This window comes from Oryx dammah, unplaced genomic scaffold, assembly GCF_014754425.2.
Source record: "Oryx dammah isolate SB20612 unplaced genomic scaffold, SCBI_Odam_1.1 HiC_scaffold_1, whole genome shotgun sequence".
Classification (NCBI taxonomy): domain Eukaryota; kingdom Metazoa; phylum Chordata; class Mammalia; order Artiodactyla; family Bovidae; genus Oryx; species Oryx dammah.
In genome coordinates, this window is record NW_024070185.1 from 82,556,330 (window position 1) to 82,582,169 (window position 25,840).

General features: G+C 35.7%; 2 protein-coding genes across 2 annotated transcripts in view; one reads left to right on the forward strand and one right to left on the reverse strand.

The window, feature by feature from the left end:
* The window catches only part of LOC120867416 (centromere protein P), a 236,777-nt gene that overhangs the window by 120,224 nt on the left and 90,713 nt on the right, over positions 1 to 25,840 (forward strand). The window lies entirely within an intron of this gene.
* ASPN (asporin) lies at positions 236 to 25,276 on the reverse strand. The gene is made up of 8 exons (XM_040245831.1): positions 24,997 to 25,276; positions 17,915 to 18,181; positions 15,269 to 15,381; positions 10,987 to 11,200; positions 9,771 to 9,881; positions 3,897 to 3,990; positions 3,378 to 3,516; positions 236 to 1,461 (listed from the first exon to the last, which is right to left on the reverse strand). The coding sequence occupies exons 2-8, from the start codon at positions 18,156 to 18,158 to the stop codon at positions 1,264 to 1,266; spliced, it is 1,113 nt and encodes a 370-aa protein (XP_040101765.1). The 5' UTR covers positions 18,159 to 18,181; positions 24,997 to 25,276; the 3' UTR covers positions 236 to 1,263.

Genomic DNA, 25,840 nt, shown 5'->3' on the forward strand with positions numbered 1-25,840 from the left:
TTTGAAGTCTAGTTTTTGAGGTGGTTTACTATAAAGGTGATCAGCTCCCATAGCACAGGTATGATTTGGGTTGTTTCAATACTATTATTAAGAATAAGCATTAGCACTGTACTAAAAGTGTCATATATAAGAGTTTTATCAAAAATAGTTTATTTTTCTGGGTGGGGGAAGAAAAACCAAAGCACAAATATTTTATTTCAAGCCAATATTTTAATGTTTTCCTTATTTTTTTTAGTTTTATTTATGTTGAACACCAAAAAATTACATGTATAAGTATTGTTAATTTTTATACAGAGCTAGTTTCTATTTAATGATCTGCCTATTCAGTTATACAAGATGTGTTCTTCAGAGTTATCCAGTCTGTGCATATTTAAGGAGACAGTTTGGTATAGAGTTGATAGTATCCAGTCTGTTCCAACCAAGATCTTACAAAGGGACATCTTGAAAATATTCATTAGCATTGAAGTTACAGTGTTATATAACCTAACAATTGACACACTGTTAAAAGCTTATAACTGTAATAATAAAAAAAATGTGAGATTTTATATAAACACTCACTATGCATTTCTATAGAGAGTTTATAATCAGGTAATAATAATTAAAAAGAAAAGTATGTGCTACAGCTTGAAAAACAGCTGTATGAATAGCATCTGTTTGAGTTGCTAATAAACACTTATTGAAGACTTTATTATAAAGAAGTTTTAAACATAAAGACAGTAAGTCTTGAAGATGTGAGAATTTGAATAAGATTATATCAAACCATACTTCAACGTTATTAGAAATATTACAGTAATACCAAAGTTTTTAAAGACAGAATAAGAATAGTATAATGTATTCTTTATATAACCATACTTGTCAATTTTCTTTTTCTAATAGCAAATGAAAGAACACAAATTTTGCTAAGTCAAGCATTCCATTTACAGTACAGTTCTTTTTTAAATGCACTTGATAACAAAGTGTTAAATACTGAATGTCTTATTTTTTGTTACTGAAAAAGAACATTCAAGCATGAAATTTATGCAAAATCATTTACATGTAAAAGGAAACTGCAATATATGCCTATTTCCTTTAATCCTGATGTATCAATAGTTTTTGCAAAATTCTGTTGAAATTTATTGTCATACAATAAGTCAGTGGACTTAACCACATGGGAATAGATTTTTGCATTGATGCATAGTACCACCATTATTAACAGAGTTCAAGTATTCCAAATGTAACAATTTTTGAATTTTATATTCAATGTATATCACTGATTACTAATTATCACTTCCTGAAGTTCCCAAGCTGAACACTCATTCTGCTCAAAACACAACGAAATGTTGCAGGTTGTACCTCCCAATACTTTACCGGGTTGTTGGATAAACTTATTGCACTGTATAAAGATTTCTTCATCTTTGGCACTGTTGGGCAGAAATCATTCACTCCCACTTTTGTAATTGAATTAGAATGAAGAAAGATTATCTGTTGTAATAAGGGGAAAGATGAAATTTAATGCTCTAAGAATTAGTTTTACAATATGAATGTGAAGAATTTTTAGCTAGCATTTTCTGTGTTCAGAGGAGAGAAGTGTAGATAGAGCTACTTTTTTGTTTTATAGAAAAATATGTCTATCGCTATCTTAAATACATATCTGTAATATAGCATCAATAGTTGAATCTTTATTTGCACCAATGGACAAAATACAATTTTATAGGCTGTGTATATGTCTTGTTAAATTATTACTCAGAAAAAAAAAGGAAAATATAAGACCTTCCTTTCATTCCCTTTAATAGCCCTATAAATTCCTTCTTTGGACTTTGAAGGCAACTGAGATTTCTAGGAAGTAAAAGCAACCTACTTAACTAACAATGTTTTGGCATATTATAAAGAAGGAGCCTTTTGCTGGCAGGCTAGGATACCAGTTCTAGCTTTTGTTACCTCTTCATTTTGCTCTGGTGAGATTGATGTGAGCCAGTCCTGAGAACTGTAGGCATTGCTAAAACCTCTAAGTTTTGTGTTGGAGTCGCTGCTGCCCTCTGTTAATCTTGGGGACTTCATGGCAGATGCATTATATGGTTTCCTAGGAGCTCAGCAGCAGTGCGAGATGTAGTTTACCACAGCATTGACCTCACTGGGAATGGAAAACAGTGCTGGACATGGGTGTGTTTGCTTTGTGGACGTTCGTTGAATGTATCCCTATGACTATGTTTGTGTTATAATTCTGTTTAATTTTTGTAATGCTAACAATAGTATAGATAGATTTAAGATGCTCAGAATCTAGGATCAGTATTGTGGAGTAAAGTACTCAAAGACTGGACAGCTTAAAGGAGGGAAGACCCCACCTGTGCCCACTGTTTAAAAAAAAAAAAGATTATACACAACATTTGAAAAAAAATCAAAGCAGAAGTCATAATCTTAATTGGCAGATTAGCACCTGCCAATGTCACATGCATTTTGATGGCTTTTAGGCCAAACGGTTCTTTTTGTGTAGTGAACAAAACTTATTTACAGAAAAACTAGAAAGAAATGCAGAAGCAAGTGGCTCAAGACCCAGTTTTGTTCTCAATATGTTTTTCCTTAGACGATGAGGACTTTGTACAATATATCAAGGAAAGCACGTAAGAAAAATGGACTAAAGGTGATTGAGATTAAATAGGGCTGCTTAATTTGAGGTCCGTAGATGGAAATCGGGAAGATCTGTGAAATTCCTAAAATTATGTGAAAAGATTTTCTTCATATTTTTTCTTGAGAGTATCTAAAGCTTTATCAGATTCTCCAACAATTCTGTGGCCCCTTCCAGCTAGTCAAGAGTTGCCAGATTAGAAGGGAAACTTTTTCTAATAATTAAGAACAAGAAATGTGAGCCCTTAATGCTCCAAACACTGACTTTTGATTATATATTCTGGGCTGAGGTTTTTGAGAAGCATGCACACTTTTAACTGGCACCACATTGATAGTGAAAACACCTCAGACTTTGTGCACATGCTCTTCCTTCATAAAATGTTTACAGAATGAAAGGTTATATAATCCTGCTTGATTTCCTCCTGACCAGTCCTGCATTTAACATAGTTACTGCCACTCCAGAAACCTGAAATAAGCTGTCAACACCTTAACCACAATGACCTTGACAATTTCAGCAGAAGAAACTGAGGCTTAGAAATGGGTTCCTGAGTGTTTTAGCTGATACCTTAATAGAAACTGGCCTTCTAACACTCTTGCTGCATAAAACATGTTGGATAATCTGGAGGGTCATTAGGGTGTGAATTAGAAGGGTCATTAGGGTGTTAGGAGGATGATTAGGGTGTGAAGCTACTTGCTTCTTTGCTTCAGATACTAATATATTTCATAAAAACAAAGGAAAGTATTAATGTCTACAAAACACAAGTAGAATGTTTTACCTGTAGGTATTTCAACTCTTGTAATCCTGAAGGCACTTTTTTTAGCTTGTTGTTTTCTAGGTGTATCTCTCTCACACGTGGTATGTTAGCAAGACTTCCATTTTCAATATCTGTGATCCTGTTGTTTCCTAGACCCAGCCTAAGAGTGATATAAAATGCATCAACTCTTAAGCAAATGATATGATTCAGTTAGCTGAAAACACAACTAAGTTAGAAATATTTGTATATATGTTCAGAGAAAGGTATTCCATGCTTTCTTTTAATAACCTGTTTCAGGATGTAATAGCCCTCTCCTCTACTGTCAGAAAATTTTCTAACCTGTGTGCAACAAAAGGAACATTTGGAAAGTGTCCTTTTACTCATTCCTTCTTTCATTTCTGAGACAGAATGTTAGCAATCCATTCTAGTTTTCCCTCAATTTTGATTGTGTCCCTCAACACATTCTCTAAGAAGTTTCATTAATATTGTCATCATATGGACTACCACCTACAAGTTGGATAGGATTTGAGAAATGTTTACCTTTGCAGATCTTTGTATCGTTTAAAATCCTCAAGTTCCACAACGGAAATTTTATTATAATCTAAATGTAGCTCCAGTAAAGTTGAAGGTAGTTCTAACGATAAGAAAAGAAATATGTATGTTAGATCAGGCTAAGACCAAGCCCCATTGATTATTTATTTACTTGTTAAGTTTCACATTATAGACTTAGGCAGTTTTGGGGGATTTGCTTTTTTAAATTATTATTATTATGGAAAATTTCAAACATAAAAAAATAGAAACTAGAAACCTTGCTGGTTGCTTGGCTTCAACAATTATCTCCATTTTTCCAATTTTGTTTCATCTACCTTAGTAGTTATTTATTATCTATTTGTTTTTATTAATTTATTTTTTTGTTAGAGTACTTAAAATCAAATTTCATATATAATGTCATTTCATTTGTAAAGACTAGACATCTCTAACCCCATAAGGTCATCTTTTTTTTCCCCTTACAAAATCATCATGTCTGTATCACATCTAACAAAATTAGCAATAATTCTTTCCTATCTTCTAATAATCATTTCCCTAATAACCTCAAGTATATTATTTTACAGTTGATTTGTTCAGGTCAGGATCCAAATAAAGTGTACAGAATATATTTGAGTCTTGTATCTCTTTAAATCTCTTCTTCTGTTACATACTACCTCCTCTTTCTTCTTCTGTTGATTTGTTTCAGATATTAAATTGTTTTAAATACTCATTTGGGCTAATGGCCTCCATCTAGGCCCTTTATTTCTTATTACCTAGTAGAAGAGCTGACTCATTTGAAAAGACCCTGATGCTGGGAAAGATTGAGGGCAGGAGGAGAAGGGGACGACAGAGGATGAGATGGTTGGATGGCATCACTGACACAATGGACATGGGTTTGGGTGGACTCCAGGAGTTGGTGATGGACAGGGAGGCCTGGCGTGCTACAGTTCATGGAGTTGCAAAGAGTTGGACACAACTGAGGGACTGAACTGAACTGAGTAGTTAGAACTAGAGACCAGATTAGATTCAGTAAATTATTCTTTCATCTGATAGTCTTCACACTCATTCATTGATTACTGCTACTTAGATTTATTATTTCATTAACAATTGGAAAATAATGTATTCTGATTTCATCATTCATTATGCATTTATTAGGTGAGATTCTTCTCTCTAAAGAATTTTTCTTCATTAATTATTTAGTTACTTTATAATACAGTTTTTATAGAAAAAGCAGCATAAATGTTTGATTTCATTAAAGTAATGAATTGATACAATACCCAGAGGTGTCCAATGAATTTTTTTTCTAATTTTTGGCCACATCCTTCAGCTAGTAATTGGGGACTTAGTTCCCCAACTAGGGATCAAACCTGTGCGTCCTGCATTGATTGGATGGTGGAGTCTTAACCACTGGACTGCTGGGGAAGTCCCGATGAATTTTTTTTTTCTATCATTATTTTCCTGGGCTCCAAAATCATAGTGGGCAGTTACTGAAGCCACAAAATGAAAAGATGCTTGCTCCTTAGAAGAAAAGCTATGACAGACCTAGATAGCATATTAAAAAGCAGAGATGTCACTTTGCCAACAAAGGTCCATATATTCAAAGCTATGGTTTTTCCAGTAGTCAGGTACAGATGTGAAAGTTGGACCATAAAGAAGGCTGAGTGCCAAAGGATTGATGCTATTTAATTGTGGTACTGGAGAACCTCTTGAGAGTGCCTTGGACAGCAAGGAGATCAAAACAGTCAATCATAAAGGAAATCAACCCTGAATATTCATTGAAAGGACTGATGCTGAAGCTGAAGCTCTAATACTTTGGCCACCTGATGTGAAGAGAGGATTCAATGGAAAAGACCCTAATGCCGGGAAAGACAGGGCAGCAGGAGAAGGGGCAACAGAGGTTGAGATGGTTGGATGGCATCACCAACTCAGTGGACATGAGTTTGAGCAAACTCTGGGTGATAGTGAAGGCAAAGGAAGCCTGGTGTACTGCAGTCCAGGGGTTGCAAAGAGTCAGACAAGACTTAGAGACTAAAAAAAAAAAAAAAAAAAGACTTAGAGACTGAACAGCATAAACACAAGAATTTTTTCCCTCTGTTTGATATGTTTGATTCCCTGCAGTTCTGACCCTAGCTCTCTCCATATTAACTGAAGCTGGAATGAAAGAGACTAACCAGAACATTCAGTCAGACCTCATTTCATTAATCCTACACATAATGTATTAGTTTTCAATCAAAATTTCTTGTTGCCTAGCTAGGAAATGCATTCTTTTTTTCAATTCTTGCTAAAACACTTCCTTACTTTATTAGTATTAAGACTGTTAAAGATAAATTGACAAATCCTTATGAATAGCAATATTCATCTTGGCTGAATTTATATTGATTTTATAATGTACTTTTATTTTTAAAAATAAATAAATTAGAGAGCAGGAAAATAATTCTAAACTGAGAGCATCCTAATTTCTTGAATTCTGATCAGTTGAGCTTACTCATATTTAGGGAATGACTATACTCACATATAAAAAACATAAAACTGCTTTATGGTTTTTTGCTAATGACATTACTTGTTTATTTTATATTTATTTTATAGTATGGAAATAATATTAGACAAAAAGCAAATTCAAGCGATTTTCTTATTTGAGTTCAAAGTAGGTTGTAAAGCAGCATAGACAACTTGCAACATCAACAACTCATTTGGCCGAGGAACTGCTAACAAAGGTAAAGTGCAGTGGTGGTTCAAGAATTTTGCAAAGAAGACAAGAGCCTTGAAAATGAAAAGTGTAGTGGCTGGCCATCAGAAGTTGACAGTGACCAATTGAGAGCAATCCTCGAAACTGATCCTCTTACAACTAAAAGAGAAGTTGCCAAAGAACTCAGCATTGACCATTCTGTGATCATTTGGCATTTGAAGCAAATTGGAAATGTGAAAAAGCTTAGTAAGCGGGTGCCTCATGAACTGACCAAAAATCAAAAAAAAAATCATTGTTTTGAAATGTTGTCTTCTCTTATTCTGTGCAAAAACGACGAGCTGTTTCTCGATTAGATGGTGACATGTGATGAAAAATGGATTTTATATAACAACCAGCAATAACCAGCTCAGTGGTTGGACTGAGAAGAAGCTCCAAAGCTCTTCCCAAATCCAAACTTGCACCAGAAAAATGTCATGGTCACTATTGGGTGGTCTGCTGCCAGTCTGATTCACTATAGTTTTCTGCAAAACCATTACATCTGAGAAGTATGCTCAGCAAATGGATGAGATGCATAGAAAACTGCCACACCTGCAGCTGGCCTGGGGCAATAGAATGGACCAAATTCTTCTCCATGACAGTGCCCAACTGCATGTTGCACAACCATCACTTCAAAATGGATCGAATTGGGCTCCAAAGTTTTGCCTCATCTTCCATATTTACCTGACCTCTTGTCAATCGACTACCAATTCTTCAAGCATCTCGACAGCTTTTTGCAGGGAAAATGCTTCCACAACCAGCAGGATACAGAAAATGCTTTCCAAGAGTTCGTCGAATCCTAAAGAACGGATTTTTATACTACAGCCGTAAACAAACTTATTTTTCGTTGGTAAAAAAATGTGTAGATTGTAATGGTTCCTATTTTGATTAATAAAGATGTGTTTGACCCTAGTTATAATGATTTAAGATTAGCAATATGAAAGCATGATTACTTTTGCACCAACGTAGGATATTTCTGTATCTACTCTATAGTCAAACAGATCTCTATTCTGCTCCACACAATTCCATTATGTAACAAAATTTTCCAATTGAATATGAAGGAAAAACAGTTTTCAGTCTACTTTTTTTTTTTGGTATGGCTATTTTTATTATAAAGTCTTTATAGTTAACATTACTTCTGTTTTATGTTTTGGTTTTTTGGCTACAAGGCATGGGGCATCTTAGCTCCCCGATCAGGGATTGAACCTGTACCCCTTGCAGTGGAAGGTGAAATCTTAACCACTTGACAAGGAAAACCACTTTTCATTCATCTTACGTTGTACAGTTTAGTTAAGAATCCTCTGGACCTCTGCCTAATTCACCCTGTTGCAGTGGGTAGTGATGATTTAATTATAACATTTAGGCAGTCAGCCTTAACATTTGAGCAAATAAGGCATAGAAACAAAAAACTGTCTTTTGAATATCATAAGGATTTTAGTGTCATAAGCTTCCCTTGTGGCTCAGCTGGTAAAGAATCTACCTGCAATGCAGGAGACCTGGGTTCGATCCCTGGGTTGGGAAGATCCCCTGGAGAAGGGAAAGGCTACCCACTCCAGGATTATGGCCTGGAGAATTCCATGGACTGTATAGTCTATGGGGTTGCAAAGAGTCGGACACGACTGAGAGACTCTCACTTATTAAGGATCTTAAAGAAGTAGTTATGTAAATTTAGAGATTTGAAATTTAAATTTCTAAATATATAAAATGTTCCTTTAGACTTTAGAAAAATCTTGAGAACTTCATAAGGAGTTAAAACTTCATTTAGAGATAGACTTTGAAATGTGAAGAGAATTACTCTCAGCATGTTTTGTAGTAAAGAAAACTGCTAATATAAATATAAAGATTGATGATAACTGCAAGACCTGTGAGCCACAGCTCTGGGGTGGTGCCCCTCTCTTCTGCTCTAGTACATCCTCTTACCGTCTGCGTCAGCTTCCAGCTTATGAAAGTGATTTTATTTAACTTGTTAGGTAGAGTATGTATTTCTGTTGTTGTTGTTCTAAAGATTAGATGGTAAATATATTTTAGCTTTCTTGTGGAAAAACAGCCATCTCCTTAAAAACTAAATTAAGGTTGTTTTTAATTGTGTAAGTTCTGAACTAAACTGATTTTTCCTATACTAAATGAAATTGTCTTTCCACTGTAGATGAAATGAAAGATCAGTAATAGTAGCTTTGCTTGATTTTTTAAATTATCAGCCTATGTTTGTTTTGTTAATCTGGATCTACTGAGTAATATAGAAAAGGAGTTAATGATAAAATAGAAGAAAAAAAGATTATTGCTGATTTTACTGTGGATAATGAAAGACAGGGCTGTTTGAAAGGAAAATATGTTATTAATCATAGGGGTTATTTCTGATCCAGGTATTAGCATAGGAGAGAGACTTTGTCAAGGGGGAAGAAGGTGAGACTTTAAGCATGGGCTTGGAGAAAGGTAAATCTTATCTAGTTAGTCATCAGTCTGGGATCTTGTAAGTAATGCTTTAGGAAATTGGTCCTGTGGCAAACTTAAGAAACATTTTACTTTGAGGCACCAGCTTCAGGTCACATGATAAAGAGCATGGTGCTCATTCTGGTACTGGTTATGTCTGTCCTGTAAGAGTTTTCGCATGTGCCCAACATTGTCTTCAGACCTTTCTGTGCATTAGCCTGTTAATGTACACAGCTCGGCTGTAAAAAAAGAAATGAGGTGTAGAGTTCCTTGCCCAGAGTATACACCCACCCCTGCCACTGCCAGCATCTGCCCGTCTCTCCTCACAGTTCCCACCCTGAACTACTGCTGCAAGCCTGGAGAAAGGTCTCTGACCCTGTGCATTTCCCTCTGCTTTCTTCTCTACAGAGTTGTCACCTCTCTGAGACACTTCACAGAATGCCAGGTAAAGATGAGTAAATGTCCGGAAAGAGAAAATAAAAAGTTTATTGCTTCTTAAGTTTTATTCTCCCTGGGAATAAAGATCCTGGTTTCAAACTGTCAAAAAACAAAACAAAACAAAAAAAAAACTCTACATATGGTTCTTTTTGTGTACATGAAAAAAACTAAATTTCATACTATACTGACCAGATATACTGGTAAAAAAGAATTCTGTGGTTTTGACAGTGTCTATAGCATTACATTTAATACTCATTTTAAGATGACAATGTAAAAAATACTGTATAAGTACAAACCTTTTGGAATTGAGGTCAGTTTTGCTTCTGCAATTCTGATATGGAACACTGTTACCCCTTCAAATGCCCCTGGTTCAATCCCATTGTTATCCAGAGGGTTTGCACTCATTTCTGTGGGGGGAGCGGAATTATATAATTTAGCATGTTGTATATTGAAGGAAACTCAGAATACAGAGATGCATGTCCCTAGAAGTGTGAGCATTATTGTTTTTTGTTTGTTTGTTTGTTTGTTTTAATTTTTATTTTTACTTTATTTTGCTTTACAATACTGTATTGGTTTTGCCATAGCATTATTGTTCACTCTTCTTTGCTCAGTGTATCTGTTTCTGTGTCTACCTACTCTCCTTTCTGTTAGTCTCAGATGACAGAATGCTTTGTATTACATAGGCTGGACTATATAACAGCTTTAGTCTTTTGCTTTGAATTACTAAATCAATAACTTACTTATTCTTTTCCAACCATGAGCATGATCAAAATTTTGTTACAGTAATACTACATTAGGAAGAAAGACCATCATTCATATAATTCAAAACCATTGTGCCTTCCAGTGTACATTTATTTGTCACCTAAACTTTTAAAATTGCAAATCAATTAAAAATTATTTGTTAACAGAAATATAACTGAGGAAGTACCAGATAGTGAAGCTATTTGGTAAGTGTCTGGCACTTGGTTGAATTAAATGAGTAAATGAATGAGAATATTGGTTAGGAATTTTGAATAGATATTGTGGGGGAAGATGGCATGGTTATACCATGGGTGTTAGAAGTAAAATAGTGTGTAAAATTTAAAATATATAGTAAAAATGCCATAGTTCAATAATCTTAAAGAAATAATGAAAAGTTAGCTGTACATTCTAAATAACATGTGAATTAATTTTGTAGGTTATATTTAAGTAGTTTTTACATTAAAAATGATATCTTTAAATGAGAATAACAAATATTCACCAGTTAAGGTACAATCAGGAAACAGAAACCACATTAGGGAATTCTTGAGAGTGCATGTGTATTTATGTACAAAAGGTGTATTTCTTTAAGTGCTATAACTTTTGTTTGATACTTTAATTGATTTTTGAATGGCTTATCTAGGTAAAGCTTATTAGATTCAAAAAATTAAATTTAGAAATTGTCAGTCCTAAATTTATTAATGATGATAAAGATCTCTATATCTGCATATTGCATATAATTTCAAAATGTCCCATTTATTTGCAAAAACTTACCTAGAACATGTAAAGCGTTCATTCCTTTGAATGTTTCCTTTTGTATTTTCTTAACTTTATTGTCATGAATTCTGAGTTCTGCTAATGATTTGGGAAGATTAAGCGGTATTTCACTTAGTTGATTGTGGGACAAATAGAGCCTTCGCAACTTCTTTGTGGTTAGAAAGGCTTTTGGGTGAATCTTTGTTAGCTTATTGTTGTTCAGAATCAAAGCCTAGATAAAGCATAAAAAGTTGTACCGAATCAGGAATTTAATTTACCAATATTTGACTACCAATATGCAGTAGTGATTGGAAATCATGAAAATCAATGCAAACTGTGTCATTTATATACTTTATTAACCATGTAAATAATTCTCCAGTCCAGTCTAAGCTAATACACACATGCGCGCGCATGCATGCACACACACACACACACACATTTGCCACTGAGTTGAAACAGTGCAAAGCTTTAACAATTGGTTTCATGCCTTTGATTTATCTTGAGTAGGTGAAGTTTTCCCGTGTTTCAGGTTCCCCTCTCCTATTTCAATTCATGGAAGTAATGAATGGTATTATCTTTATCTTATCTTAAACCTGTTCACTCTACAAAGTTAAGTTCAGTACACACCAAATACATTTTTGCATGATTTTATCTACTCTTAAAACCTCATTTCTGTCTTGTTTACTAATGTATACTGTTTTCTCCAGTATAGAGACTTGTAAGAATAAATTCCTACAATGTGCCCTCAGCATTCTGGCATACTGTAGACACTGGGGAGGTGGTAGTAGGTTCTGAGGAATGACTCAACCCCTTCTCAGTTCTGTGGCTATTTCTTGGTGCAGCGTGACAACGCTCTTCAGAAGAGACACAACCCCAGAAAGTAAAAGAACTTATACAGCCTGAATCTGCGTTCCCCACAGTCAAACCCTTTATGACACGTTGAGGGTCTGACTGCAGCCATCTAAGTCTACTGGGGTGCAGAACTTCAGAACCAAAACTGGGAAAGTCCTTGGTACCAGGGCTTGCCAGTCACCTAGTAACTATTTTCAAAACATGCCAGATTTTGTAGAAAGAATTTTCAATGTTTCCCAAGGGCAATGGCAAGTGGTTTAGCATTCCTAGAATCTACTGGGGCACAGAACTTCAGAACCAAAACTGGGAAAGTCCTTGGTACTAGGGCTTGCCAGTCACCCAGTAACTATTTTCAAAACATGCCAGATTTTGCAGAAAGAATTTTCAGTGTTTCCCAAGGGCAATGGCAGGTGGGTTTAGCTTTGCTAGAACTTTTTATTCCTCTCTGCTAATCTGGATCCTCTCATTCTTTTAGGAAGCAGATCTAGATTCTTCGCTTTTGACTTCTGTCTCTGGTGCCATTCTACAATAATCTTCCTTCTTTATAGACTGACTTAATATGCCTTTATACTGATATTTACATTGTTGTTGTTTCGCAGAAGAAATACAAATACTTTGACAGGTAAAGTCCTTTTATTATCATGTTCACTGGTTTCACTGTAGGCCTTTACTGTCTCCTTTTTCTTACCCTTCTTTCAGACATCACTATTTTTAATAATTTTAACTAAAAAAGGTTAAACTGAGAAGAATTTAAACTACATTTTGTTACCAGCTGGTGAAATATACTCCTTTCTGTGTGCTGCCAAATTTAGAATGTGTTCTCTTTTCCTTTGGTTATACTGAAAAAATGAGAGGACAGGGAAGATTGAACAACTTGGCCACCTCACTCAACCCCCATGAGGTAAATTTAACAGAAATTATTTCTGTCCTCTTAGTGATGAGGACATGAGCACAGTGAAGAAAAGTGATTTGCCCCCCTGCCTGTCCCCACCCTTCTGCCCTCCATACTTTGCTCTTCCTCTTGTGTGCACTTCCTGTGGGCTGCCACTGTCAGGAGCCCCAGTGGGAATATGGGCCTCAATTAGATCCAGCCATCACAAATGGGGTTTTGTTTGTTTTTTTTCCCTCTGGTTAAGACATGCAGTTGTCATACTGCATAAAAGGAAGGATAAGTAATACAAAATGGGGTAAGAATTTTTAACCCTCAAATGGTGCCCCAGCAAGTTGAGTTAGCACAGTGTCTCCATTTAAGCAGTACTTTCAATGTTGGCTTTCACATGAAAATTCCAAACATAGCAGTCACAGAGCCCCAAACAGTGTGGTTATATGTAAGGACAGAGGATGAGAAAAGTATAGTCTTTCAGTGGTAGGACAGTAAGTCTTCATGATGAATGTGTCTGTAATAATGGGCTGGAAGTGAACTTGGAATATGTGCGTGTGTGTGAGTGTAGTGATCTCACTTATTCTCTAATGCATAATTTTAATTCTCTTTAAAGACCAGTGCCATGTAGATGATACTATAATTAAATAAGTGTTTTGAGATATACAGCATGCTAACAATTTAAGTATAAAGTGTGCTTTTAAAAGTACTTTACATTCATGCATTGACCAGTCTAGAAACACTAAGCTGGTAGCAGTAATAGCTGACAGTTGGACTCTGAGCACCTTATATGCATTCACTCGTCTAAATAACCATTCTGAATTCCATATTGTTATCACACTTCTTTTAAAACTGAGAGAAGTCAGACTTAGAGAAGTAAGTCACTTTCCCAATGTTTCTAATTCTGTTAGACCAAGATTTCAGCCTGGGACTGCCGAGCTCCAGAACACTCCAATACAATGCTATTTAAAAATTGACTAAAAGAAATTAAAGAGGCCTAAGACAGCTCCTGACACCTTTTCGATTCTCTTTTCTCAATGAATAACTGGAGTACTTGTAGGTTAAATCCCTGGAATACTCCTAAAATATAATAAAATAATGATGTGACAGAGACTTAATGATTCACAGTTAAATATGGCATTAATGATCATGGTCTTTTAGATAAATATAGGTTGAAGAAGTGGTAGAAGCGTTCACTATATTTCCAACATCTGAGGGTAAAATAATGGCTTTGCTATTCTGTAAAAGTCTTTGTAGACTGGAGTTAGTGGGGTAGACTGGACAGATCCTGTTATGCTATTTCTGACTGTTTAAGTGAGGCCTCAGTTATAAGATATATATATGTTCTTCCATTTGCTCTTTTCTTTTTAACATGGAAACTTTATTATGTATGGAACCCAGCAAATCTGCACTGTATATTTGAAAGGGAAAAGAGCATCAAGGCCCCACAAGCCCAGCCACCAGGCAGTGCAAGGGAGAGTATGGCTTCACAGGGGGTTGACTGGGCTTTCTGGTGCCATCTGTGCCAGGCCTTCTCAAGGGGATTTAGCAAGAGAGTTGAGTAAAACACCCCACGTGGTGTCTAGAACACAATCTTCCAGCTGACATTTAAGCACTGGTTTCGTAATGGGATTTGGTAGTCTCCTTTCCCTGCCTGCTAGGGTGGTTCAGCAGGGTTCATGTGGGTAGAGTGGCCTCAAGCCTTTCAGACATAGGAAGAGAACAGGGCTACATGGATGGCTACATAGCAGGAGACTGCTATGGTCATAATACCTCTCCCATAGCCTCTTGGTGCCTTGCAGGTAACAGGTTTACTTTCTTCTCTCCAGCGTAGCATGAGAATGTGGAAAAACAGCCTGGAAGAGCAGTATTGCCTTACCACCATAGCCTGGTGCAAAAAAGAGGCTGTTCCACTCTAATATTATTTTGAGGGGAAGAGATGACACGCCATGTCTGTGACAGTGTGCAATCAGGTTCTTCCCCCAAACCGAATTTCAAATAGCATTCAAAATTTTACCTGCTAAAATCTAGAGGCCAAAAATGTTAAATAGAGAAATAAGAATCTTTTAAATTTTAGAAAGCTAAAATATTAACCAGTATAGTAAGAAAAGTTCTTTTTCATCTTCAGAAGTCTAGAAAAAAAGCTGTATAGATATATTTAATCAATTATGTATGTTGCACAATGCTGCTCTTAGAGTCAGTGGGTTTGCATACTGCTTTTCTTACATTGTACATTAATAAGTTGCTATAAATAACCATAGTTTCATTATTTTAGTGTGCAATGACTGTGATTACTGAAATAATCTCATCTAAGGATGGTTTACTTGAATTCTTAGCCCACTGCCTTTCAATGGTCTATTATTCAGTAAACGTCAGTTGAATCAAATTAATAATTAAATTAAATCTATCACTTTTCATTAACTAGAACAATGCAAAATAACAGGATTTTGTCATTCATCACACAGAGTAAATAAAGACTTGTTTATACAAACACAAATACAAGTAATCATTTTAGCAGTGATAGAGATTTTCACTTCAATATTTGAAAATATGAACATGTATTCTTACATAAAGTGAGGTGAGTCCTTTAAAGTCATTTTCTTTGATTTCCTTAATTTTATTGTTTTGAAGGTCAACCATTCGAGTATCAAATGGAATGTTGCTTGGGACGGAGGACAGACCTGAGAAATAAACACATTGCATACATATTATATCCTAAAGATAAGATTGCTGATATTAGTGTGCTTTTTAAGAAATTTGTGATTGCCATTAAATAGTAGATGACCTAATGTGAAGCAGCTGACAAAAACATTGGTCTTTGGAATGGCCTAATGATTATTTTTACAAGGTGTCTAGCTGGGTCTAGCCATCACTTCAGTCATAGTGACATTAAATGGAGCTAAGCTGAAGTGCTGTAATATGACTACAAGGAGGAGACCTACAGTGGAGGCACAGATTCTGCTCATGCACTTTTGACTAAAGAATATTAACATTCTTTGCAGATTTTCAGGCAGTCATAGTGCTAAATTGGAGCCTGGGGTTTTGATCATTTTAAGAAGCATCAATATGTAGAAAGTTATGCTTAGAAAATAGATAAATAAGTTTATTTTCATGTATACTATTAAAAACCTTACCACCCATTTATTTTAATAATGAGCTTCTCTAATTAGTTGTAAATTATTTGATTTACAAAAATTTATTCAACTCTTTGTGACCCCATGGACTGTAGCCTGCCAGGCTCCTCTGTCCATGGACTTCTCCAGGCAAGAGTGGAGTGGGTAGCCATTCCCTTCTCCAGGGGATCTTCCTGATAGAAATATCAAAACTGGGTCTCCTGCATTGTAAATGGATTCTCTACCATCTGAGCCACCAGGGAAGCCCTAATTAAATTATTTAAAGACATAAATGTGTTTTTTCTTTCTTAAGTAAAAAATCAGCAGGAGTATATGGTACATTTCTTCCTTACTTTCCTTGTTTTCCTTAAATGGCTGAAAATGTGCACCCCTTATTGTTATCAGACATTCCGTATGATAGTTATGCTTGATGCGCATGGGGCCTTCTTCATTTTCTTTTATATTTTATTATTGAAACAGTCAAATATACAAAAAAGTTTAAATAATTTTACAGTGAAAACTAATATTCCTTTTTCTCCCATCAGCATTTTGCTATACTATACTTACTGTCCATCCATACATCAATTTATCTTTTTTATGTATTTTAAAGTGAATTTCAGATATTACTACACTTTTACTGGAGCCATCCTTACTCCTGAAGAGTGTTGTTTTTATTGAGTCACTAACTCACATCTGACTCCTTTGTGACCCCATGGTCTATAGCCCACTAGGCTCCTGATGAGTAATATTAATATAATATTTAATAGCCCCAAATTGAAGAATTCAATATTTAAAAATACTATGAATGTCAACATTCCACTTGACAGCCCTTGATACTTTCCCCTTTCTACTTTAAAATGGACAGTTCTTTGAAGAAGTTTGACATAGTTGGAAAGAGGGAAGAGGGGGTAACTTGATGGGTTACCAAGGTAGCAGCAGTTCTGTTAGGAGATTACTTTGATTTTAGAAAATAAGTGGAAGGTCTTGTAGGAAGCTAGAAGTTCTGCAGACAGGACCTGTAACATACATTTTGACAAACCTTCCCTTACCGTACCCCTGATGAATTTGGAACCTTCATTTTCCGTGGTCATGGGGTAGGTGACATTTGTGCTGCTAACAGTGCCATGTCATTTTTAAGATATGTGCCTGTATATTCCATTAAGACTTTCACTGTGATTCTAGCTGATAATAACATCCTCTTTTTCTGGATGGTTTTTGTTCACCTTTCTCATTGTATCCCATAATAACACATTTTTTAAGTCTCTGGAATTCACTGTAACAAGTTTTGAATATTGCCACAAGTGCTGTGACCATGGGAAATGAATCTAAAGCTTGCAGAGGCATTGTCTGCTCATATATACCCTCCAAGTGGCCTTGATGAGCTCCGGGTCCAGTATGGGAAATGTGAACTATACCTTTGGCTTCCCACAGTGGGTCAGGTCTGAGTCATTCGGTGTTTTGGAAACAGCTGACTACAATTTCAGTGTGCATTCCTGTTACACCTCTCCCTGAGTATGCCCTTCTGTTTGACAGCACTCTTATTAGAAGTATTAAAATAATAAAATACTCAGCAGAGAATTATAAATATTTAAGAGACTTTAGAAAGTGACTTGCATTTCAGCCACTTCTTTTCTAGATAGTTTTAAACCCAAATCATTCAAAACACATAGAGTATTGTCTTTAAAATGTCTAGATTAGAGATTTCACAAACTTTATAACCTACTCATTGTCTGGACAGACAACTTACTTTGTTATTGTAGAATTTTGCTAGAAAGCACAGTTTAAACCAGTTGACACTCTATAAGATGAAACCGCAGTGACATCCATTCTCTCTGAAGGAAATTAAAGTGAAGTACTGATTCAAATTTGGAGAGAGAAGGAAATATTCTGTACATGAAATTTCCAATGTTTTCTTTGGATTTTCTGGATTTTTAAAATAAGTTTGGATGGACTTTGGGGTTTGTTATACTTTTCAAAAATTTAAATGAAAAAATTACTTTATAATTAGCTGATTTTTAAAATTCCAGTGAGGTCTTTCCCTATCCTTTAAATTTTATCAGAACAACATAATTCTTCAAAACAAATTGATGTATGTTCTTACCTAGATCGGAACAGTGTACAACTCTCGAATAGCATTGGCATCCAAATGGACATGTTGAAAACAGATCAAATGGGAAGAAGGGGTTAATTGGCTCTCTTGTTGGAAAGAGAGAGTTGTCGGCATCACTATCACCTTCGTCTTCCATGTCCTTCAGCATCAAATTCTTCAGTGTCATGTACGAAGGGTGAAATAATGGTTTGGCAGAGCACAAAGTCAAGAACACTAGAAGCACATACTCCTTCATGTCTTCCTATGTAGAGGACCAATCTAGAAGTAAGTAGACATTGAGGATTAGGTTCAGGTTTAAATAGATACAGTTCCTGCTGCTATATATTTTCAGGGCTAGCAAGAATACAATGAAATGGCATTCTTATTTGTTACTAATGTGAGAGTAAGTTTATTAAAAGTTTTTGGAAAGCAATGCAACAATATGCATTGGATGCTTTATGAATATCTTTATTTTTTCATCTAATAATTCTACTTTTGGTGTCTAGTCTCAAGAAACAATTCTAATGTGCATAAAGGTGTTCATCACAGAATTATATAATAACAAAAGATAATTTAAGATTATACTAATGGTTAAAGGGAAATAGTAAAATAAAATAGGGTGTATTTATTCCTTGAAATACTTTGGAATTCACAAAATATTTGCAAATATATTTAAAAATAAGAAATGCTGTTTTTTGAAAGGAAATATTTTTAAAATCTATATGTAGTATACTTACACACACACACAAATCCTGGCACAAATATACCTAATTGATGATATTATCTGGGTTGTAGAGTCATGTCTTTTTTTCTTCAGTTTCTATACTGAACAATAAGAACTACATTTATACCTAGGAAACTAATGTGTTTTGTTTTTTTTTTATTTTTATTTTACTTTGCAATTCTGTATTGGTTTTGCCATACTATGTTTTGTTTTGTTTTGTTTTGTTTAAAAAAAAAAACAGGTTATCACATTCCTTTATTCCTAAAATCTTTGCATTGCCTTAATGTCTATGTCACTTTTAAAGTAAAATCCTTCATGTCCCATTAGTACATCTGGAAGTTTTCTGGAACTTCTATCCCACCAGCCTCCCTAGCCTCATTCTCAGAGTTAGTTACTTTTTCCACAGTGCTGGTGGATTTCTTCCTTCCAATCTGTTCCATTATCCAAAACATCTGATGTCCAGACTATTCTTTCTCAACTCATCATTCCACTGAGTTTCCTTTTGTTTAGTTTTTTTGGGGTGGGGGGTGCTATCATTTGCATTTTCTAAAGCCACACAGAACTGGAATGTACAAGTGAGAAACTTCTGAGAATTTATTGTCATATGATGGCAGATCTTCCCACAGGTGTGTTTATATATCGTGGTTTCTTAATTATTAACTGTGAAACATACAGTTTTTTTGGTTAATTTTCAAAAAGTAAAACCATTATGATATCATCTAAAACAGACTTATGCCTGTCTTCCCTTTGGGGCATTCAGTTGGCTGCACATAAATCCATTGGTGAGGCTGTAGCCTGGCAGGGGGTAGTCCACATGCAGCCGGGTCACCCAGCAGTGTGGCTGGGCTGCTATGCCTGAACATCAGACAGCACCTTGGCCACAAAGGACTTCTAGAGTCACTTAGAATTGACCCAACCTCAGGAAGACCTGGCTCCCTGAATCCTTGAATTATACCAGCTTCTTACAGTTTTCCAGAAATCAGGTTTAATGTTTCTCCACTACCTTGCTATTTCTGGACTTGAAAATCAGAAATGAATTAACTAATTTAATTAAAATATTCATATATGTGTGTATATGTTTTAATCATCAGAGGAAGATTAAAAAAAAAACCCTGCTGTCATCAGTGATTAACCTGATAATTAATATTATTTAACTTAGAAATCTATACAACAATATGCACATTTTGCCCAGTGGACATCACCAGCCTTGTCAGATTTCCCTATGATAACTCACACTTAGTTGTGCTAGGTAAGGAAGAATATAGGACACAGAACAGTAAAAACTTTTTATTTTTATAACCTTATTCTGAATCCCACTTCAGGAACAGTTCTGCCCTCCCATCTCTCCACTGCCTTGTGGAATTGTCAATTCAGTTTATTCTAGACACATCTCTCAGATTAATCAGGAGGAACAGGAGGTACAAAGAGCTTCAGTGGCTTCCGCAAGGCCACATGACCAAATTGAACTAGAACTTGAGTTAGAGCTCATGTGTTCTGACCCATCCTTGCATCTTCTGCTACAACCCACACAGGAGCACTCTCTTTTATCTTCTTTTAGCTAGTGGCTTCTGTCACCTCGTCTTTTCCAGCCAGTCCACACATTGCTATCCAGTATACATCTCTGCATAAAGGAGTGCACTCACAGCTTTCAGAGGGTGGAAATGGGGGTGGTTGGGTAGTCAGATTTGTATAGTACAGAGAGAAATTGTGCTGGCATCTCAAGGCCCAGCAGCCTGTCAGCAGGTTACCATTCCAGTCACCCTGGAATCCTGGCACCGGCACCTGGTTATGGTCAACTGGGCTTCATTTCCAACATCATTTTTTGGCATATCATTTCTGCTTCTTGGCTGCCTGCCTAACTTTGCTCCATTATGTTTCTTGACCACAGGTTTCTTTGTGGTTCCTGGCTCCTTAATGCTTGGTGCCCTGCCTTGTCTTGATTTCTAAAATTCTCATTCTTGAGCTCATCTAGCTTTTGGTCCTTATAAAAACCAAAGCTTGTCCCTAGTACCAGTTTATTCTTTAAGATTGTTCTGCATTGCAGCTGTCTTCTAGGTCCATAGCTGCCCCAGCCTTGTTTGACCTTGGTGGAGAAGTTAGTGATGGTGAAGAATTAAATGTCATTTGATGTCCTGTCTCTAGCTTTCTTTGAGGTTGCTGGAGTTTTTCATTGGGCGTTTATCAGTACACACTATGTACTAAGCACAGATGCAGAATCTGAAATAGAATGTATTTGGATGCTTTCAATAGACGTGTCTCTCCCTATGCACTTCTCCCACGCTTCCTTGCTCAAAAAGCAAAAACACACCTTCTAATCTCAGGTAAGTGTGGAATTATTGTAAAAGTGAATGCTTAAATGGCAGGTACACTAGAAAAAGTAAAAAATAAATGCTCAAGTTAGTAAATAGAACTAAACTGCAGGTGGTCAGTGCCAGCTGTGTACACTGTGACTCTAATGTTTTGGAAGAATCTCCAGATGTGTGGTTCACAGACTCTGAAAGTAATATTCTTCACCATAAGTCTCTGTACTCCTCATAACCTTCAGTTTACTATTTAAGACCAATAAAAATAAAGATATCAATAAAATATATATATAAAAAAAATGGCTGAAATAGAATATACAAACCTAATGAAAGGGATAGTGGGATTATGAGTTAAAAGTTATTTTCTTGTCTCTGGTGCATATTTTATAAATTATTATTTTGCTTTTTAAATATTAAAAATTTTTGTCTGCAACAAAATTGTCTTTGCTCTGGTTCTCCATATACTTTTGCCTTTTCTTACCACTTTTATAGCATTAGTCAGTACAGTTAAAGGTTTCCCATATACTACCCCCTCAAAAGTCAACCAACAATGCTTCAAAATAGTTTGGAGCTACAATTTTTGGTAGGACTAGCACTATTTACTCTGGTCTATGGGAGGCAGAAGAATTTTAATAAGGTTATTTTTGAGTTAATTGGTTGTTTGAGTTTCATTGGTTTTTGGTTTTTGTGGGGTTTTTGGGTAGAAACTTAGAGATGAATAGGTTGTAGTTTCCCTGTCTAAACCAGAAAAATCTAACATATAATAGCCTGGAAATATAGACCTAAGAAAACGAGAAAACTTCTTAAAAAAATACATGTAACAAGAGGAATATGTTAGAGATCCAAAGTGGGAAGCCATACCACATCTTGGCCTTTCCCTGTAACCTGGCAGCAGGCCAGGGACTTGCCTTCATTCCCGCAAACCCGATTTCCTGCTGCACTCACGTTGCCCTGTGACATAGAAGAGCCCTGGAGTGGGATACAGGCTGGGATGAGGAAGAGAAAAGCAGTTGTGACAGACTTAGAGGGAGACTGATGTAAGGAGCAGAGCTGGAAGGACACACGGAAGGGTGATGTACAGGTGAAGGAGAGGAAGGAAGCCAGGCATGAAGGGGGGGGGGTTGTTTCTCTTTTATGTCTCTCCCAATGGGCTTTTGATCAGCCTGCTTTTGGAGTCAGAAGGGGCATCAATCAGTTTCCTTTCCTCTCTTCTTCTTAGACTGATACGCTACATGAGCTCCTCCCTGCCTTGGATGAGATGGCAACTCTGGCTTGCTAGATGAGGCAGTGGCTCCTCTGTGGTAGTTGGGAAGCTTTCCTTTGGCTGGCTGGTGGGGGCAGCCACCTGTTATGCCTTCCTGGACACTTCCCATGTGAGTGAGAGAGGAGACATGTGGAAGCAGGAAATGTCATTTAGTTGAATGAGTCCCTCCCAGTGTTGAAGTTTCCTCCAGAACATTGTGGACCAGATGGCGTGTCCGCTCTCTGATTGCATGACTCCAGTGACAGGACTCAGGGAGCACACCTCCGCAAGAGACATCCAGTTCCACTGTTGCCCATCTGTGGTTGATAGGAAATTCTTTATAGAGACCAAAAGTATCTTCTGTCACAGTCTTCTCTCTGTGCTATTTCTGTCTCCTATTAGTCATATGAAATTAATCTGATCTTTTTGCATTCTCTTATCCTGGTTACTTGAAAAGAGAAGTGAGGAGAACCTTGATTCCATGAGGAATTTGCCAGTTATTCCCTTCATTTGAAATGACAAAGCCTTGATAAAAACAAGTGATTATAGACCCTAAACCTCTCCCTATTCTAGTTAAGCACTTTTTAGCAGTAGGAAAATAGTGGAATGTCCAAGAGGGAACACTAAACAGTAGTGTTTTTCTATTCAGTGTGGAGTGTAGAGAATATTGTTTCTCATTTAAATGATGTGCCTTTTAGTTGTTTATCTTATTTTGAGATTTTGAGCTTATTAATATGGATCAAACTCTTACTTGTTTAGTTTTGGCAGTATTTAGGTTGTTATTTTTAAGACCTTTTAAAGTGTTTATGTCTTGTTCTCAAGAAAACTCAGTATTTCCCTGATTTAAACCAGTTTTGCCAGAGTTTCCTACTCATAGAAAGCTTTGAATTTTGGTTTCAGGTTTCTCTGAGTAGTATTTGAAATATTATTTCAATGCTACTGCTGTTATTACTAAGCCATGACATATTAGAGCCAGGAGAGGCCTTTGAGACTTTGCTACCGTGCCCCCTTTTAAAGTGGAAGAACCTGAAGCTGGCCTCCTCATCCCTGCATTGTCCACCCTTCTCTTAGCCTCCTCTACATGGGTCTTACTCTCACAGTAACTTCCAGACAGTAACCAGACTCCCCTCAGAGAGAAGGGGGCGAGAAGTTTGGCCAAGTTCTTAGGATTGGAATTGTAGCTAAAAAGTGTCTTTCTGAATTTACATAAGCTCCTATTTTCTGCTTAAATGTTCCATAAACTTAGAATGGAAAATCTGTCTAAGTGAAATGGTATTTCCTCTCAGACACTATTATTAGGAAAATAAGTCACTGTGCTTTTAAATCCTATCCTTAAAGATCTGCTTGGCTGAAATGTTCCTATCAATAATAGTTTTCAGTATATAAATGTGATGTACCATTCTTTGTGTATTCACAAAAGGAATCCAGACTAAATTCAGCTGTAATCAAGGTACTTGTAAGTGAACAAGTTAAGTCAAACATCCAAACGTGCATTTGGTAACTTACACACAATACCTTTTGGTCACGGAAACAGATACTTTTAAAGCCTGTTATTTCCTTAAAGAAATAATTAACTTTACCTCAAAAGTATAAATAGCAGCTGATTGAAGAACTTGCTGTCTGCTTTTCCCTTTATATGTTTTGTCCTTCATCAGTTTTTCAGTGCATCCAGCAACCTAGCTGCCTTTGAAAACAAAAACTCCTACCTCTTCATTTTTCTGATTTTTCCTATGCTTCCTTAAAACTTGTGCTTGTAAAGTTAATCTATTCTGTCTCAAACCTCAGGTCAGATATCTGAATATTCTTTTTTAATGTAGTAGTTGTAACAGAAGACTGCATATCCCCTCTTCTTTCCACCAGTATCCTATTTTTCTAAATACTAAAAACATGAAAATGCTTTTATGTATGTGTGGGCTTATTTAAAAAAAAAAAAAAAAACTCAATTCTTAGTGGGATTTTTTAAGTCTTTATTTTTAAAGACATATAGACTCCCTCAGATTTCTTTGTAACTTAATCCTATACCATGTGGCAATTGTTTATGGTTGCCACACCTCCAAATAGATTGAACAAGAAAGAAAACTATGCTCTATTAGATTATGAGGGAGTAGGATATCAAATACATTGTTTAATCTTTTAAGAATTTACTTTGAGAGGGGATAAAGGAAATCTTTATTTAACATTCTGACTGGATTTTGTGAAGTCTCTAATCTTTCATATTGAATATAGAGCTTATTAAAGTTTGCTAATAAATATTCTTTCTTAGACTTATATGAATCTCCATTTTAACTGTCCAGTGCCATTTCATTACATAAGAATAAGGAAGACATTTATCAAGGAAAAACATGAATATTCAAATGTATAAGTAAAAACATTTGAATAACTCATATATTTTTTAAATGCCTTAGAAAATGACATAGTTTTCACATTTTGGAAAAAAAAATTTTACTATTTTCACTTAATGTATTTTTAATATCCCCAAGCTTTTTTATCATTAATGTTATTTTTTAAAAACATATTCAAAACTATTTGTTTAAATGATTTTAAAAATCAGCCATGTTAACTTTTATGGTAAAGCATAATGACAGGTTATCATCTAGCTGTTTTAAGCAGTCACAGTTATGTTGAAAGTAAATCCATTATATATAAAACATAAAAGCTAGAGTAATATTACATATGTATCTAAGTGCTGTTTTTTAAAGAAATTATACAGATAAACTTTATATTATATAATTTACAGGCATTTATGTTAATAACATTAGTGTCCTCTTAGTATTGACTGAAATAATTGTACACTAGTGCATGAAAAAAAGACATGAAAACATACCTTGTAAGAAGAGAGTAAGTCCTCTTGAAAGTAGAATCTTCCACCATGTACTACAAATCTATAATGTAAATGTCCTCAGCTACTATTTAAGAAGAAAATATGAGAAGGTATTACATTTAAAAGAAAAACACCCTTCTACAGAGCCTGGTGTGGCTGCACCCTGGGTGACACTGGAATAAGCTGCTTCCACAGATTAGCCCATGTTAGTACTGAGAAGCGAGATTAAAACTTGTTACTGCTCATGTGTTTTCCATCACTGTTTGTATCATAGCCAAGACTTCTAGCTAAACTCTAGACGTCTACTGGAAGATTCTGAAGAAAAAAAAAAAAAAGAGTCTAATAATTCATGGCAACTGGCCATTGAGAGTACAGTCAAAGTCATCCAAGAAATACCTGATTAAAAAAAATACTTTATGAAATTCTTAAATGAATGAATACTTATACATTACAGATTTAAAACTCACTCTATATAGACTAACAAAATATTTATCAATTTTAGAAAGAGGTACTGAAAGAGTACATTATTGAAATATAAACCCAATCTCCAGATGTACCTAAGAAAGGAGCCATGCTGTTAATTTTCTTCTGATGACTGAAGGTATTACATCAAGCATATGTCTCAAGATTTTCTTTAAAAGCTTTTACTCCTGCCATAGGCATGTCAATGGAACTGCAGACCAGGCCCTATATAATCCTTCTAGCCTTTATACTATGATACAAACATAGACTCAAGGATACAGGTGATGCCTCCTTGGACTTTCACTTTTCAAGAGAATATCACCTATGACCACATAGCGTTTAGGGAAGATATGGGAGCAGGAAAGCAACATTCTCTGTTACCCTG